This window comes from Berghia stephanieae, chromosome 5, assembly GCF_034508935.2.
Source record: "Berghia stephanieae isolate SIO BIC M18660-M18661 chromosome 5, UCSD_Bste_1.3, whole genome shotgun sequence".
Lineage (NCBI taxonomy): Eukaryota > Metazoa > Mollusca > Gastropoda > Nudibranchia > Aeolidiidae > Berghia > Berghia stephanieae.
Genome location: NC_088364.1, coordinates 31,205,252 through 31,222,751, shown reverse-complemented (window position 1 = coordinate 31,222,751; position 17,500 = coordinate 31,205,252). Strand labels below are relative to the sequence as shown.

Here is a 17,500-nt window from a genome sequence, read left to right as displayed (position 1 = left end):
TAGTTCTTTTTTTTTTTTAATTCAGGCACAATTGTTTCTTGAGACCATAATATACTATTTTGCATCTTTAGAAATTATCTTCAATTTTGTTTTGTTTCACTTTTCGCATTTTTAGAAATGTCACCCATCAACATCATCAGAAGAGCAAATGAAATGGAAGGACTTGTGGTGGGTGTTGGTCGTGCTTGCTATTTTCGTCGGATTCTGTGCCATCTGCTTTATCGTCATCATCTTCTTTATGTACAGGAAGTACGTATTGATAATTGGGTTTATTTGTTCTATTATACAAGGAATTCACAAATAAATCTTGTTATATTTTTTATTCTGTTTTTTTTTTAATTCGAAATATTTTAACTCTCAGACCCCCATTTCTCTCTCTCTCTCTCTCTCTCTCTCTCTCTCTCTCTCTCTCTCTCTCTCTCTCTCTCTCTCTCTCTCTCTCTCTCTCTCTCTCTCTCTCTCTCTCTCTCTCTCTCTCTCTCTCTCTCTCTCTCTCTCTCTCTCTTTTACAGACACATACACTCAAACATACACATGGCGATTTTGTAATTCAGAAAAGTGAGTGGAGCAGGCACTTATGTTGATAACAACAAGATATGAAGTGAATAGAAAAGTGCCAGAAGACAATAGAGAATAAAAATTTTTCGCGGCGGTGGTGGGGTTTGAACCTGCGACCTTATTGGTACGACAACTCCGCCTGGCAGGTGAGAGCGTGGCTCTACCGTGTGAGTTATCCACGAACACAAAATATTCGTTTCAAACTCAAAGTCATTACTAGATCCCTCTCTCACCCACTTCTTGAGACCGCCGATTCGTTCGTACACCACCATCGCGAATAATTTTGACCAGCAGTTAAGCTTAATAGCCAATATTCTCAACACAAACATATAACATAGAAACGATTGAGACATTGAGTATGCTCCGGTGTATGGGGTGAATTTTTAATTCAGAAAAGTGAGTGGAGCAGGCACTTATGTTGATAACAACAAGATATGAAGTGAATAGAAAAGTGCCAGAAGACAATAGATAATAAAAATTTTTCGCGGCGGTGGTGGGGTTTGAACCTGCGACCTTATTGGTACGACAACTCCGCCTGGCAGGTGAGAGCGTGGCTCTACCGTGTGAGCTATCTACGAACACAAAATATTCGTTTCAAACTCAAAGTCATTACTAGATCCCTCTCTCACCCACTGGTGGTGTACGAACGAATCGGCGGTCTCAAGAAGTGGGTGAGAGAGGGATCTAGTAATGACTTTGAGTTTGAAACGAATATTTTGTGTTCGTGGATAGCTCACACGGTAGAGCCACGCTCTCACCTGCCAGGCGGAGTTGTCGTACCAATAAGGTCGCAGGTTCAAACCCCACCACCGCCGCGAAAAATTTTTATTCTCCATTGTCTTCTGGCACTTTTCTATTCACTTCATATCTTGTTGTTATCAACATAAGTGCCTGCTCCACTCACTTTTCTGAATTAAAAATTCACCCCATACACCGGAGCATACTCAATGTCTCAATCGTTTCTATGTTATATGTTTGTGTTGAGAATATTGGCTATTAAGCTTAACTGCTGGTCAAAATTATTCGCGATGGTGGTGTACGAACGAATCGGCGGTCTCAAGAAGTGGGTGAGAGAGGGATCTAGTAATGACTTTGAGTTTGAAACGAATATTTTGTGTTCGTGGATAGCTCACACGGTAGAGCCACGCTCTCACCTGCCAGGCGGAGTTGTCGTACCAATAAGGTCGCAGGTTCAAACCCACCACCGCCGCGAAAAATTTTTATTCTCTATTGTCTTCTGGCACTTTTCTATTCACTTCATATCTTGTTGTTATCAACATAAGTGCCTGCTCCACTCACTTTTCTGAATTAAAAATTCACCCCATACACCGGAGCATACTCAATGTCTCAATCGTTTCTATGTATATGTTTGTGTTGAGAATATTGGCTATTAAGCTTAACTGCTGGTCAAAATTATTCGCGATGGTGGTGTACGAACGAATCGGCGGTCTCAAGAAGTGGGTGAGAGAGGGATCTAGTAATGACTTTGAGTTTGAAACGAATATTTTGTGTTCGTGGATAGCTCACACGGTAGAGCCACGCTCTCACGTGCCAGGCGGAGTTGTCGTACCAATAAGGTCGCAGGTTCAAACCCCACCACCGCCGCGAAAAATTTTTATTCTCTATTGTCTTCTGGCACTTTTCTATTCACTTCATATCTTGCGATTTTGTAAATAGTGATGGGCTTTGAAATTTCAACAGAATTGTTGGAACATTTAAACAACTAAGATTTTCCAAAGTTGTTTAATTTATGTTTAAAAAAAAACCTTGGGTTAGTTCATTTTTAAAAAAATGTATTTCTCCTTCATTGCTGTTGTCCATTTATATCTCAATTTTGTCTCTCCTTTTTTGTTTCAAATAATTCATATGACGTTTTTATTTGACCTATACAGCCCAACCAATAAAGAGCCACTTGTACTTTCAAAATGTATTTCTATCTTTTGTCAAATGTAGTCTAATAATGTTCAAGTTTTTTTGTTTTTTGTTTTTTTAAATTCACAATTTATTTTTTCTTTACCACACAGGTACAGAAGATATATGGAAACAGAGAAAACATGTAAGTTACCAATGTGTTCCGTTGTATAGCTGCTTTGCCCTCTCATTACTATTAGAGCCATTAGGCCCATGGAGCCGGAGTTTATCCTGGTTTCTATAGCATGAAATGGACAATAACAATTGCTTGCTATCCTTTAAATAGGATGCTAGTTTATCGCAAATTACTTGCTGACTTCAAATGATTTTTTTTTCTCATGACTGGGACAACCTTACTAGTTGTTTGTATCGTTTGAATCAACAGCCAGAAATCTGACTGTCTGGGTGGGGATCCGGACCTTCCATAGCGGGCAGAGGAGTCCATACTGTGTCTTCTATCCCCCTATGTCTGTTTTCCAACATGCTTTCTGTCTTTGTCTTGTAATGAGATTACTTGGTTTTGTCCTGGCCCTGGCCTGAGTCCTGGCTCGGAAGGAAACAGTCAAATGCATAGTTATTGATTTGAGAGATGATATTTTTTTCCTTGTAAATCATCTCTCTGTTATGTATTATTATATCTGTTATTTTGAATTTATAATGTAAGCATTTGAGTGTATTCCTCTCTGTTGGATTTTGTGCGTGTGTCCGGATGAGACTTATAGGTGATCTCAAACTAAGTACATTGGTGGTATGCTCTTGGAATCTACATCTGATCCCTATTTGTTCCCAGTTCCCCTTTGTCTTACCTTTTCTTGGGTGCTTTAATTTTAATTCTAGAACTGTTTCTTCCTTTTTACTGGCGCTGATATAACCTAAATGTGTTGCAAGCGCCGTAAAACCCTTAAAAACAAAACAAAAACAAACAAATCTGACTGTGGGCCTTTCTGATATCAAATCGTCAAGAGGCCATTATAATTCGTATAAATTGGTGAGCATGTGAAACTGAGTGCAGCATGCGTCTGAGTGAGTTCCTGACCTCCTATAGTGGGAGGGAGGCACTTACTGTCTTCTTTCCCCCTATATCTGTTTCCAACATGCTTTCTGTCTTTGTCTTGGAATGAGATTGCTTGACTGTGAGGGAAACAGTCAAATGGATAGTTAGAGTTTTGGGAGATGATATTTTTTTTCTTGTAAATCTCTGTTATGCATTGTATTATTTTTGTTTTACATATATATGATTGTAAATATTTGAGTGTGTTCCCCTTAGTGGAGACCTGTGCTTGTGTCAGGATGAGACATTTAGGTGATCCAAACTAAGTACATTGATAGTGTGCTCTTGGAATCTACATCTTTTGTGATTAAAGCGTTCAAAATTATAACACTTCCATGTTTTTCTTTTCCCTTTTATTTCAGATCTTGTGCCACAATGAGGAATCCCTGATCAAAATCTAAATTAGAGTACATTTGGGCTGTGAAATTTTATTTTTTTTTGGTATTGATAAACTTTGATCTGCTTGGAATTGAATATTGTATTTTAGGTTAAATGCATCCCTTGTTAATCAAATTTGACTATTAGTGTGAAAATAATTTTAGCAATGTTTTCATAACCTTTAAGATCATTGCACTTTGTTGAAAAAGCAAAATTAAATTTGTAAGTGGAACTCGTTTAAAAGGAAAAAATGACTTTCCTTTTGTCAATTTGAATTAAATTGGTAAGGAATGAAAAGGAATTATTTTAAATGACGTGTTGATATAATTATTATCTATTGCAATGGCAATAATCCTCTTTTCTATGAATTTTTTTTTTTTCAATTTTTTTTTGTTTCATGAAGAAGTGAGCGTTATTTTGAATAACTTCATGAATACCTTTTGCAAAACACAACTTGAGTGCCGTTTCTAGCAAATAAGACTTGGATCAACTTGACATGAGTTTGGATAAATGCCTTATGATGAGTACACAATAATGAAACACATTTGTCCTTTTGCTTTTTTTTTTTTGTCTTTAATGGTGATTACACATTATAGGCAATGCCCCCGTATTCCAATTAGCTTATCAATAGAGTATGATGTGTTTTGCGAAAGGAATGTATGATATTTAGAAGTGTTAAACCAAGAATGGCATTTTTAAAGAGGCATGTTTGATGTGTAAATGCTGTGATGGATAAAAGAGAAACCCGAAGAATGGATGGGATCTGATTGCCTGTGTCATTCGATTGATGTCTGTCTTTTTAAGTGCCTTGTTTATCACTGAAGACATCGGTTTTGTTTCTATCTTCAATGTGTAGACATATTTTTTGTTGATATTGATAAAAAGAAAAGAGGAGAGGAAAAAAAAAGCAGATGATGATGATGACTGTCATATATTACTTACTTGTCCCTGTCAATACCATCTTTTCCTTTTGTGATATTTGTTTGATATATTTATTAAAATTATCACACCAGACTGCAGAATTCACTCCGATGTACTTAACACTCTTGGTTATTTCCATATTTGGTGCTTTACATTCCACAATGTTTTGTGTGTTTCCTTTTGTTTGTGTATGTACCTCTGTCAGATTCTGATACTGATATGCAGGTTTATTTACCTCAATATAAATTTTACACGCAGGAATAATTACACCCTATCCTCTTCCCCATTCTCCCCTCATTGCCCCTTTCCCTTCTCCAGTCCCCTCCTCTTCCAACCAATCCTCGTAAGAAATCTGTAGATCTCCAATAATCATTCCACCTCTGTTATGGTTGATTAAGTGCTGTTTTGTATGTTTGTTACTGTTGTTTGTTTGTTTGTTTTTCGTTTGGGTTTTTTAATGTATTTGTTTTTGAGTTTGTTTGTTTTTATTAAACATTCCATATCAAAATTATTAAGATATTATGATCCTATTAGCAAGATAGTTTGTTTGATTAACCTTGAAAATAGGGATTGTGGTGAGAAAATGTATCGTGACTGAGCTCTCTTGCCACTCGGAAATCTTTATTTATCCATATAACTGCTCGTCATGCGCAAGTTAACTGAAATACTTCGAGTAGCTTGATCAAAGTTGTACTTGAAATGATATATCTAGTATAATGTAGAAATGGAAATTCATCAGATTTTGCCGCTCAGTGATTCGATATCTCTATCAAATTTCATTGGGTTTTGTTTCTCAAGGTAATATTTATACATAACAGCAACTAATGCATAAATATGATAACTGTTTATACACAGTAATAAATAATTTATATTTGTAATATTCTGCTTTCCCGTGTTTTTAACTGATAAATAAAACAACGTGTATTATACTTTTTATGAATGATAAGTTATTGTGGCTTTTATTGGAAAATGAAAGCTTCTTAAAGACTAGTGGTTGTGTGGTGAGCGCTTCCATTAGGTTCTTTTCCCTCTTCATGTTCTCTTCTGTGTGGGACTTTTGACTGTTTCCCTCTCAGCCAAAAACAAGGAATCTCATTTCAAGACAAAGACAAAAATCAAGTTGGAAAACAGATATATATGGGTATAGAAGACACAGTTAGTGACCTCCTTGCCCACTATAGGAGGTCAGGAATCCTACCCAGCTACACTACTATGGGTCGTCGTAGCAGACGTCTTTTAAGAGAAAGACAGCAGCAAAAAAAAAAAAACAAAAAAAACTCCACAACCTATCATTTCTTTACACAACCTATGATGATTCAAACACGGGGTCTTTTGACCTCCAACCGTGGGTTGGGAGGTCACTTTCACTGTGTCTTCCTTCTATCCACCTAAAAAAACGTAAGCTTTTATATAGGACAATATCCACAAAACGTGCTCAAAGCGCTTCACAAAGGGTCCCTGAACAAAAGCAAAAAATAACGTAGAATCAGACATGACGCCTGTTACTTGGTTTTGTCCTGACCCTGGCCAGAGTTCCTTGGCTGGGAGGGGAACAGTCGAATGTTTAGTTATAGTTTTGGGAGATGATATTTTTTTCCTTGTAAATCATCTCTCTGTTATGTACTGTATTATGTTTTATTTACATGTTATATTTGATTTGTTAACATTTGAGTGTATTCCTCTTAGTGGGGACATGTGCTTGTGTCTGGATGAGACTTTTAGGTGATCTCAAACTAAGTACTTTGATGGTGTGCTCTTGGAATCTACATCTGTTTCCTATTTGAACAAATTCCCCTTTGTCTTAACTTTTCTTGGGTGCTTTAATTGTAATTCTATAACTTTTTACTATCCCTTTTCTTCCTTTTCACTGGCGCTGATATGATCTTACTGTGTCGCAAGTGCCGTAAAACCCTCAAAAATAAACAAAACAAAATCAGATATAATAGACCCAGCCACTCAATGGGTGTTGGGTGGACAAAAACAACTTCCGACTTCACCCGATATCGATACCGTTCCCATTCCGTGTGAAGCGAGTGTTACGCAGGAATCTTTAGTTCATGGTCTTTTTTTCTTTCTTTTGATTGTTTTATCAGGTCACGAATATGACCCAAAAGTATCAAACGATCCATTTACACTCTTAAAATTTTTTTTTCTCAAATACAAAACAAAAAGAAAACAAAGAAAGGTCGTAAGTATTAGGATCACCCCGATATACTTCTGTTTTGAGACGAATATTCACAAATTATGGGTTACATCAACCGAAACGTTGTGCGGCTTTGGGGTCCTGTCGTGGGATAAAACTCGCCCTTCCTGCAGGTAGAGTCCTGGCTCGAGCCCTGCTATGGACGGCACAAAGATGAGTACATGGAAATAGCTCTTTACCCGTGTGTACATATTTGCATGCCCGATAACTCAAATTGTGATGGGCTCATTGTTGTAATGGAAACACTCTCAAACCGATGCAAAATATTATCCATTACAACCATATTAAATCAGGCCCATAACTGTGCTCGGTTACCAGACCTGTAAATATGTACAAATAGATCTCTACTCATATTTTCTAATCGCACTCAGTTGTAAAATGAGTACCTAGCCGGTATAAGCGTGATCTTTGTCGACAAACATACGTGTGCCATGTATTGTGTAATGTCTTATCTTATATGTTAGATCTTGTTGTCTTGGGACTCCTTGTAAAGCGCTTTAACCACATTTAATGGATATTGATCGAAATAAGAGCTCATGTTTGATTTTATTTTGCATTTTAATAGAGCGGTTTCGAATGAGGTGCTTTTAGTAGTAGTGCGGGGCGGTCCTTGGCAAGCTTAAGGACCACGGTCCTACGGTCCTTGGGAAATTAAGACCGCAAGGACCGGTCCTAGGACCGGTCCTTTTCGACATTGAACATTCCTGAGAGACTGTTGGAAATTCGAACCGGTTTGACCTTTGAGAGCGTGGGATCGTTCATTCTTGAACCGTTAAAGACCGCTACACGATGAAAACCGTGGCCTACAGGAGTAAAACACACGGAGTAGTCACACTCATTTCAAATTGTAACCTAATTAGAGAAGAGGGGTGATGCCTTCTTTATTTGCTCACCGTATTTCATTGTTACTTCGATAATTTAATAAAATTTGAAATTTATCCCCATTAACGGAGATAATGGCATCGCCCAAGGCGTTGATCGAGTTGTTCGTGGCGTTGATACACACACGCAACTCCTACCCCCCCCCCCCCTCCCCCCCCCCCCCCCCCCCCACACACACACACACATTAGAGGGCAGCGAGCATTGAAGAGTAAGAGAGAGACGTGAAGTTATAATAAGAGGGGGTGGATGAGGTGATAAGAGGGGTCGATGGTGACTTTTCGCCAGATCTAACAAACTCAGCTACCCATTCATTGCTGAGTAGACAGGGATTCAGAAAAAAATCGACTGCACCCGGGATCGATCTCTGGCCCTTTGCGTATAAAGAGAGTGCTCTATCAACTGAGCTATCGGGGTCCCCAAATATTCTATTGGACTTTTTTAAAATTCAGACGTTATAACTGGGTTTTTTGGAAGGAAGAAACTAATGAAACTCATATTATTTGATTAGTAAAAACACCAAACGAAATTTTAATATTATTGTATTATTTTAAATGACAACACTGCGATAGAAAGGAGTGGTGACAAGAGATGGACAAAAGAAAACAAAAAATCGGATTTGCTACTTGCTAGGTTCGAACACACACACACACACACACACACACACACACAACACACACATCTTTTGTAGTCACATACATTTCAAACAATAACCCATTAGAGAAGAGGGGTCATGCCTTCACCATAGATCATTGTCATTGCGATCATTATGGTGTAGTAAATTTTGAAATTTACCCCGTATAATGGAATCGTCCAAGGCGTGCGCCTCCTGTTCCCCCCATCTCACACACGAAAGGGCGGTTTGCGGAGTGGAGGTTGGTGGTCGTCTGCCTGTATGGTCGTCTGTGTCGTTTAGTGTATGGCAAAGGGGGGTGGGTGCGATTAATTAAGTGGGATGGGTGGTGATTGGTGGAAGATAGGCAACCGAAGCAACGAATCGCTGGGGAAGTAGTAGGCTATGGCGCGAGACCGTAGGACCGTGGTCCTTGCAAGGACCGCCCCGCACTAGTTGAAAGGTGATAAGAAGTGAGGACCGCCGCCGATCTTCCCCTCTGGGACCGGTCTTCGGTTCATAGCTAAAAGACCGTCGGACCGCGGTCCAGACCGGTCTTCAGCGCGGCACTAAACAGAACATGGCTGCAGCGTAGAAGAACGTCATACACAAAGAGCTATAATAATATACTCTTGATTATGTTGGGTTAACCATAAAAGTGACCAGATTATAATTTCTTTCACGTGAAGCATATAATAGGGCAGAGGAGTCGAGATGTTACACCTTCTACTCTTCCGGTTCACAACTCCTTTGAAGTGTGTATATAAACCAGTCCTTCGGAGGACTGATAATGTTTAGGTTACATACTGAATCATAAGATGGCACAACCATTTTAGTAGCAGGATGTATAGCGAGGATGGATGGTCTATATTTACGATCAGCATATGTTCAAACTAGAAAAAAAGATGCCATCACTCTGGAACTAGAAGAGCAATTACACAAAGTATGTATCCAATCCTCTTGTAGTGTGGTTTTACACTTCCAATGAGAATGGAACCAGGTTTTTAACATCACATTTTTGTTCCCTATTAATTTGATAGCAACTAATTTTATTGAAAATAGTCAAATCAAATCGTATCGTTTTTGTCAACAAACAAATTTTATTTTCAAAAGTGAACATCAGAAATTAATTAATAGTTATTTAACGGAAATCTAATTGAATATCTAAACTTTTCCTTAACAAACTGATAAACTTTTTGTTTTAAATGTTATCTTTATTTTGAAATTTTCTTTGGAAACTTCTCAACGTTTTAACATACCGATATAAATAATGATTTTCTTGGAGAGCTTATGATTCAATTTCGCTCTTTTTCAGGAATTGTAACTGTAAACTTAGTAAAGCATCTTAATCGTATTTTTCTTTTTAAATGAATAATCGTGTCAAACAAAATATTTTGTAAATGTTAACGCTGAATCATTTTTTTCAAATAAGATTTCTAGAAAGATGTTTGAGGACAAATTTTATATAACATAAATACTTTTAACAGCACATACAATATAGCGAGATTATATGACACACACACACGCGCACACACACATAAACAGAGAGAGAGAGAGTGAGAGAGGAAGGGAGGACAGATAGGAGAGACGGAGAGAGAGAGAGAGAGAGAGAGAGAGAGAGAGAGAGGGGGGGGGGGGGGTAGAGAGAGATAGCAAGAGAGGGAGATAGACCGATAAACACAGAGAGAGAGAGAGAGAGAGAGAGAGAGAGAGAGAGAGAGAGGGGGGGGGCGAGGGGGGGGGGCAGTTGAATTACAAAAGAAAGTAGAAGGAAATCCGAGGTTCAACACAAGTTAATAGAAAACACAAATTAATAAGCAATTTAAAAGTATATTGATAAGCAACACAAAGAATTAAAAAACCAATATGGCAAACAACGACCTCCTTAGGGTTTTTTTTTTTTATTTGTCGAAAAGGATATTTTTGTCTTCATCGAAAAATAAAAAAACACTTAATCCCAATATATTATTGTTGGCCTATCTCCCTAATCAGCATAAAGTCGGCAGGACCAGTATGGAGTAAATTATTTGTTTTAACCATTTTTTTAATGATAGATTCTTGATAATATGAGAATGTTCCCAAAACATGTACATGAGTAGACTTTTTTTCATATTAATTTAGGCGAGCCACAAGAAATATGTTTGATATCAAATAAAAACTGAATTCTTTCGCTCTTTTATTTTCTTTCCTTATTTTTTCCCCAAATGAGACTGAATTTTCCCCCTTATCCTTATAGAACTCCGTTTGTAAAGAATGAATTAAAAAGGTTTCACTCCCGACTATATTATACCGTATTAAGTACACTAGGACAATTAACACTCAGACGATTTTACACAAACCACACACACACAACATAGACATATCTATATCTACATAACAAATAAGAAGACATTTTTAAAATAATCCTAAGGAGGTCGAAAAAAATTGAACCCAAATATTGGAATTGCATGTGCAAAACTGACAACCAAACTAAAATATTTTCAATTGTTTTTTGTTTTTGTTTTTGTTTTTGTTTTATTTTTTTGTTTGTTTTGTTTTTTTGGGTTTTTTTTTTTTTGTTTTTTTTTGTTTGTTTTTTCTTTGTGATATGGAATGATTCTAATCTATTTATTTTTCAAATTTGCTTTTTTCCTTCTTTTAACCTGCTTCTGACTAATTTTGTCCATTCACATGAGATAAAAAATTTTGAATTAAGAGTCAAGTATTAATTATTTGTTTCTTTTAATGTTGCTGTTTCTGTCACACGATTCCAGTATGGTTGTCAAACACTGCCAAAGCAAACTAGGTCAGCAATCCCATGGCAAAAAGGAAACCTGAAAGGGAGGAGGGGGGGGGGGGGGAAAAAAAAAAGTATACACATAATATTCATTTGACAAAGAATATGGAGATGACATGTATATATTTTTTAAAATTACATACGCACTTTCGCAACGGCACCATTATATCCCGTCGCCCAGGCATTCGACGGAAGAAAATAGATAATCCATCAAACAGGATATCTGATGTCAAGAGGAATCACCCATGTTGTCCAAAGTGAGCAAATTGGGGATTAATAATTTTGCACAAGGAAAAAAAGCGAAAGTGCTTGAAGTGGGCTCGAACACGGGACCCTTCGGATCACAGTACAATGTCTTTATGACTCGGCCACTTCGAGTTTGTCAAAATTATAGTTAAGAAACGTTTTCACACTAACGGATCAGTTTTCGTACTTTTTCCCATCTAAAAGTAATGAACATAAATAGACATAACAGCTTCCAAAAACAAGAACATAATATCAAACACGGAGCGTTTCGGGTTCAAACCCCTTTTTCAGCCAATAAAAAAATCAATATAAACATTAATATATCACTTATTATAATTTTCTGCTGTCTGTCTGGATTTTCAATAATGTTTTAAGGTTTTTATTGTTTTTGTTGTTGACTGAAGAAGGGGTATGAACCCGAAACGTTCCGTGATTGGTGTCTTGTTCTTTTTCGAACCCGTTATATAATATTCTTTTTTTTTTTGGTCATTAACGTTTACAATCGATAGTTTAAAGCAGCTTAGTATCATTTTATTTACCAGCTGTGCGTGGAGTACAGTAAGATTTATGGCACAACCACCACCAAAAAATGAATACATTAATCGATAAATTGGATTGGGTCATCTTAACCAGTTAACTGCCGTACTTTGAAAAGAAACGTATTCAATAATTTGGCCAGAAAACTCGTCCTTCAAATATCCATTGTTTTAAATGACCCTCATCTTGGCAAAACTCTCAAACATAGACCTCGCAAGGTCTTCATTGATGTCCCAGGTTTGAGATTTTTTGCTTAGATTAAGGCCATTTAAATTGATGGATATTTGAAGGACGAGTTTTCTGGCCAAATTTTTAAATATTGTTCTTTCTAGAGTCACTTGTTAAATAAGATTACTACGTGGATAGGTAAAATATTTTGACATTAAATGGTGAGAAGAAGGAGCTATTGGTTATGGGTAATGATATCCTGAACGAAGTTGTACACACTGTTACCTAAAATGACTAATAATGGAGCCATTTTCGTAAACAAAGCACACAATAAAAATTTTGAACCATACTGTTAGACTCGGAGTTTGGAGTATAAGTCAAAATCTTCAAAAGGAATTTGATGCCCAAAATCCAACACGTTCAATGTTTCTGTTGATAGATTTATAATGTTTTTCTCCTCTGGATACACTTTTATGCTCGTCGGAGAAATATTTCATAAGAGCGTCGCCATCGTTCCGATAGTTTAGAGCCAGTTACTAAGTTACTATGCGTCATTACGAGGGAAGTGACGTCATGACTTTCGAAGCCTATTGAATCATGATTTTTTTTTTTATGTGGTCAAAGTATGACAGCTAAAGTTTCTTGATGGTTGACATGAACTAGAAGGTCTATTCTCTCCAAATGCAGATGTTCGATGTCTTGGCTCCCCAAGGGATTCTCAAGACCCTTCTGTCATGTCCCGTTCTTCATGTTAAATGTTGATGTTGACCACGGACCCCATGTAAAGCGCTTTGAGCACGTTTAGTGGATATTGCTCTATATAAAATCTCAATTTTTTTTTTAGAACTCCATCTCAAATATGTTATTCTCTATTCCCTTATTATCGGCCTTTGTTATTATCCATAATTCGCATGGGTATGTTGCTATGAGATAAATGCAATTGTCTATGACTCTTCTTTAAAGGAGCTCTCCTTGTCTCTTCACAACCGGGGTTATGACGGTCACTTTAGCTGACACAAAGGTAGATCTGCGTCCTATCTATAGACCTGGCTTGCTGTCTTCCTCAATTCTTGATCTCCAAATTATAAAAAAAGTTTTAAATATTTTCTTGTTGTTTTCAGCCCATATATATAAGAATGTTGAGCGACGGCTTTTGTCCAGTAGGCTTTTGGTTTTCATTACATTGACGTGCAGTCCCCTATAGATAGTTCGAAGATGACGTCACTCAGGTCTTTGTTATTGTTTTTTGCCATCCGCGTTTTTGAGTAATGCTCACTGAACTGTATTAACCCGACTATAAACGTTCATGGATACACGCAGTTTTGTGTATTGGTCCGTTATACTTCCGGATGGCAATGTTATAAGCTTCTTAGCCAAGCGCATACTATCTATATTCTTTGTGATTCTTGAGAGAATTTTCCAAGTTCATTAGTCTGTTTGGGGATTGGGTCATCAGAATAGGCTAGTAAAATTCTAAATTTAGTACCTCTACAAAAGAACGCCACCACATATCCGAAATTAATGAACCTTGTATATTTTCAAATCCAGACTCAAACCATCAAATTATTTCTAGGAGATGTTTGATCGTTCATGAAATATCAACTAGAAGTGTTATATCATTTGATACTTCTACTATTTACAGCCTCTCTCTCTCTCTCTCTCTCTCTCTCTCTCTCTCTCTCTCTCTCTCTCTCTCTCTCTCTCCCCTCTCTCTCCCTCTCTCTCTCTCTCTCTTTCTCTCCTCTCTCCTTCCCCCCTCTCTCTCTCTCTCTCTCTCTCTCTCTCTCTCTCTCTCTCTCTCTCTCTCTCTCTCTCTCATCCCTGCCTCTACAAAAAAAATAAGTTGTCAAATAAGCCACATGAGCTTCATCCACACGGGGGAAGGGGGGATTTGGGAGGGGGGGGGGGGGTAAAATTACCAATGAATGTTGAGAAGCTGAGACAAATAATGAGTGAATAGAGGGAACGAAATTGACGTCATTCAGATCTTTGTTATTGTTTTTAGACAGACGTTTCGCTGATTAGTTCTCACTAAGTGATATCATTCAGAATGTAGACGTTCAAGGGTACATATTGTATTGTGTTTTGGTACGTTATCTCCAACTCGTGGATATTGTGAGTATTTTACCTAAACGCATAACACCAATAGACTGGTAAGAGAGTAAAGCGCACTGCACTTAATATGCGACTAGGGTCTTGTTCGAGGAAGATTAAACAATGTTCCGGATCTTTTAAGTCAGATAAAGCGGTATAAAATTACCTTCTTGCCGTGTTCCTGCATTCCTACTTTTTCGATCCCTTATATTCGGGGTGATTTGAGAAGGACGATAGAGAGATAAGAATAAAACAAATAAGTATAAACGTTCATTCATAAAATTCATTTCCAATTTGTTTTATCTTTTTATTAAATAAATAATAATGTGGAATTGAATGTAAGCTTCAATTTAATTACGAAAACAGACAAAAAGGATGTTTCGGGTTTCCCCTTTATCAACAAACAGGATGAATGAAACACTACAGATGAATGAGATTTTTATTAATGACGAGACTGAATTTCCTACTATTCAATAAAGGATCTCTGTCTTGTGTTGCGGCAGAATATTATCGATTGACTCATGATTACATTTATTAAGAAATATCCAATCATTGGACAGCAACAAATCATGTGATCGATGACTCGGTTGGAGGAAAACCTGAATATAGATCACTCCCATTGCAATAACATACATAGTCGTATTGACTTAAAATTGTTCGCCACTGGTCACAGTCACGTGCTGCGGCTTTGGTTGTTTGATGTGATGGACGTTAATTAATGCGATCTTCCAAACTGAATATATAATGTATCTATTTGTTTATTAATTTTATTATGTATCTAGTTATTTGGATAATCATTCTATGAATTCGGATTTCTTTTATATTTACCTGGAAATGCCTGTCATGGCCCTGAAACTTGTCATTGTTGGGGTTGCATTGGTCTGCCCGGTTGTCCAGGTTTGACTGAGTTTTGTCGGGACATGGTTTGGGTTCCTTGTCACACATCTGGGTGGTACAGATTATGATGAAAAGAATAAAATGGAATAAAATAAAACAAACACACGAGTGTATCCATCTCTACACCGCGTGTTATTATTCTCTTCACCAAGCTCCCTGCGCTTTAGAATGTATCATATCTTCTTGTAGGACATCACATGGAACCAAATTTGTGATCTATCATGTCAGGGTAAACCAAAAGCCAAAAAAAAAAAAGATTAAGTTAAAATGACGTAGTAGTAGTAGTGGTAGTGGTAGTAGTAGTAGTAGTAGTAGTAGTAGTAGTAGTAGTAGTAGTAGTAGTAGTAGTAGTAGTAGTACCAGTAGTAGTCGTAGTAGTAGTAGTAGTAGTAGTAGTTAGTAGTAGTAGTAGTAGTAGTAGTGTAGTAGTAGTATGTAGTAGTAGTAGTAGTAGTGTAGTAGTAGTGTAGTAGTAGTAGTAGTAGTAGTAGTAGTAGTAGTAGTAGTGTAGTAGTAGTAGTAGAGTAGTGATAGTAGTAGTAGTAGTATAGTAGTAGTAGTAGTAGTAGTAGTAGTAGTAGTAGTAGTAGTAGTAGTAGTAGTACAGTAGTAGTAGTAGTAGTATAGTAGTAGTAGTAGTAGTAGTAGTAGTATAGTAGTAGGTAGTAGTAGTAGTAGTTAGTAGTAGTAGTAGTAGTAGTAGTAGTAGTAGTAGTGGTGATGGTGGTGGTGGTGGTGATGGTGGTGGTAGTAGTAATGATAGTAGTAGCAGTTGTATGTACTCGTAGGTCCTTTATAGAGATATTCATTTTTTTTACTTGACTCTCACTAGATCGCGTCATGTCATATAAATATTATATTATCCATTATTATAAATATAACATTTTTTTTTTCATATCAAAGTCAAAGGAAAAATTTTTGGATTTTTTAAAGGACATTTTTTCCATTACGAAAACCAGTTAGAATTGTAGAAAAGTTTGACATTATTCGTCTTAAACTGGTTAGCCTGATACGGTCTAACGAAAACCTAGGATTGAGTTATAAAATATCTAGAGTGAATATAAAATGAACAAAAAGTAGTCATTCAGATCCATTGGGCCCATTGAGCCGGAGTTTATCCTGGATTCTAAAGCGTAAAATGGACAATAGCAATTTGCTTGCTATCCTTTTGATAGGACGCTTGTCTATCGCAAAGTACTTTCCGTCAAATTGAACAGACTCAGCTACCAATTCACTGCTGGGTCGACAGAAAAATTCTCGACTGCAACCGGGATCGGCCGTGGTCCCTTTGTGTGTGAAACGAGTGCTCTACCAACTGAGCTATCTGGACTTCCATATAGAATGAAAACTTCGGATATATTATTGTTATTTCATATTCTTTACATAATATGCGAACACCAAAGTATCTTACCTTCTGTTACAATCAGAAATTATTTTGTATGAGAATAATTTAGTCGCCTTGTGCGTCTCCTGAGAATGTTAAAATAAGTCGCCTTGTGCGAAGTATTGTCTTATGGTCTTATGAGAATTATTTATCTATTAGCCGCCTTGTTCGAAGTATTAGCTTATGAGAATTATTTCTCTAATAGCCGCCTTGAACTCTATCGTCTTATACCAAATGATGAATATTGCCTCACGACTGATGATGTTTGCGTTTTATACCTGTTCCTTCGTCCCACGTCACGACACGTGACTAATGATCGTATTATCGATTGGTTAGCCTTACTCGTGATTTTGGGATCGTCAGTTAGGGATTTCCTGGAACATCTTACTACAATGATTTTGGTTTCTCTTTCAGTTTCAATTCTAATTCTGGCTGTAAACCAGGGTTGCCAGGATGACCTTTTCAAGGCCGGATTCCACAATTTTGGCCTTTTAGAAATGTCCATGGCTTTTTCTGAGAATGCTTGGCCTTTTGGCCTTTTAGTGCATTTTTGGCCTTTTAATTCATATTTTAGCATTTATATACACGTTTTAGGCATTCTTGTACAACAGCAACAACAAAAATAATAATAATAATATAAAAAGGAGAGAAAATGGAAACCCTCGAAGCACACAGACTTGTTTTGATCATGAAACTGATACTAGACCTAAAACTAGGAGCGGAGAAACTTCCGAGTTCCAAGAAACTTCGCTTGCAGACGAAACCCGCGAAACCGGTGATGTCGAAACCGCACTGGAACTGATTGATTAAAGTGACTAAACATATCATTAACTTTTCTCTCTCTCTCTCTCTCTCTCTCTCTCTCTCTCTCTCTCTCTCTCTC

At 37.2% G+C, this 17,500-nt stretch overlaps 1 protein-coding gene and 1 long non-coding RNA gene across 2 annotated transcripts in view; one reads left to right on the top strand and one right to left on the bottom strand.

Moving 5' to 3' along the window:
- LOC144972755 (cadherin-87A-like) overlaps positions 1–5,697 on the top strand; it is a 79,639-nt gene extending 73,942 nt beyond the window's left edge. Inside the window, exons 40-42 of the mRNA XM_078914355.1 lie at positions 116–249; positions 2,583–2,614; positions 3,883–5,697. Of these exons, the coding sequence (XP_078770481.1) occupies positions 116–249; positions 2,583–2,614; positions 3,883–3,899 (183 nt within the window). The 3' untranslated portion in view covers positions 3,900–5,697. The remainder of the gene's footprint in view (positions 1–115; positions 250–2,582; positions 2,615–3,882) is intronic.
- A 3,898-nt stretch (positions 5,698–9,595) lies between these two features.
- Positions 9,596–16,931, bottom strand: LOC144972754 (uncharacterized). The gene is made up of 3 exons (XR_013645424.1): positions 16,645–16,931; positions 15,165–15,281; positions 9,596–11,328 (listed from the first exon to the last, which is right to left on the bottom strand). It is a non-coding gene; the product is annotated as an uncharacterized LOC144972754 (long non-coding RNA).
- Between the last annotated feature and the right edge of the window lie 569 nt (positions 16,932–17,500).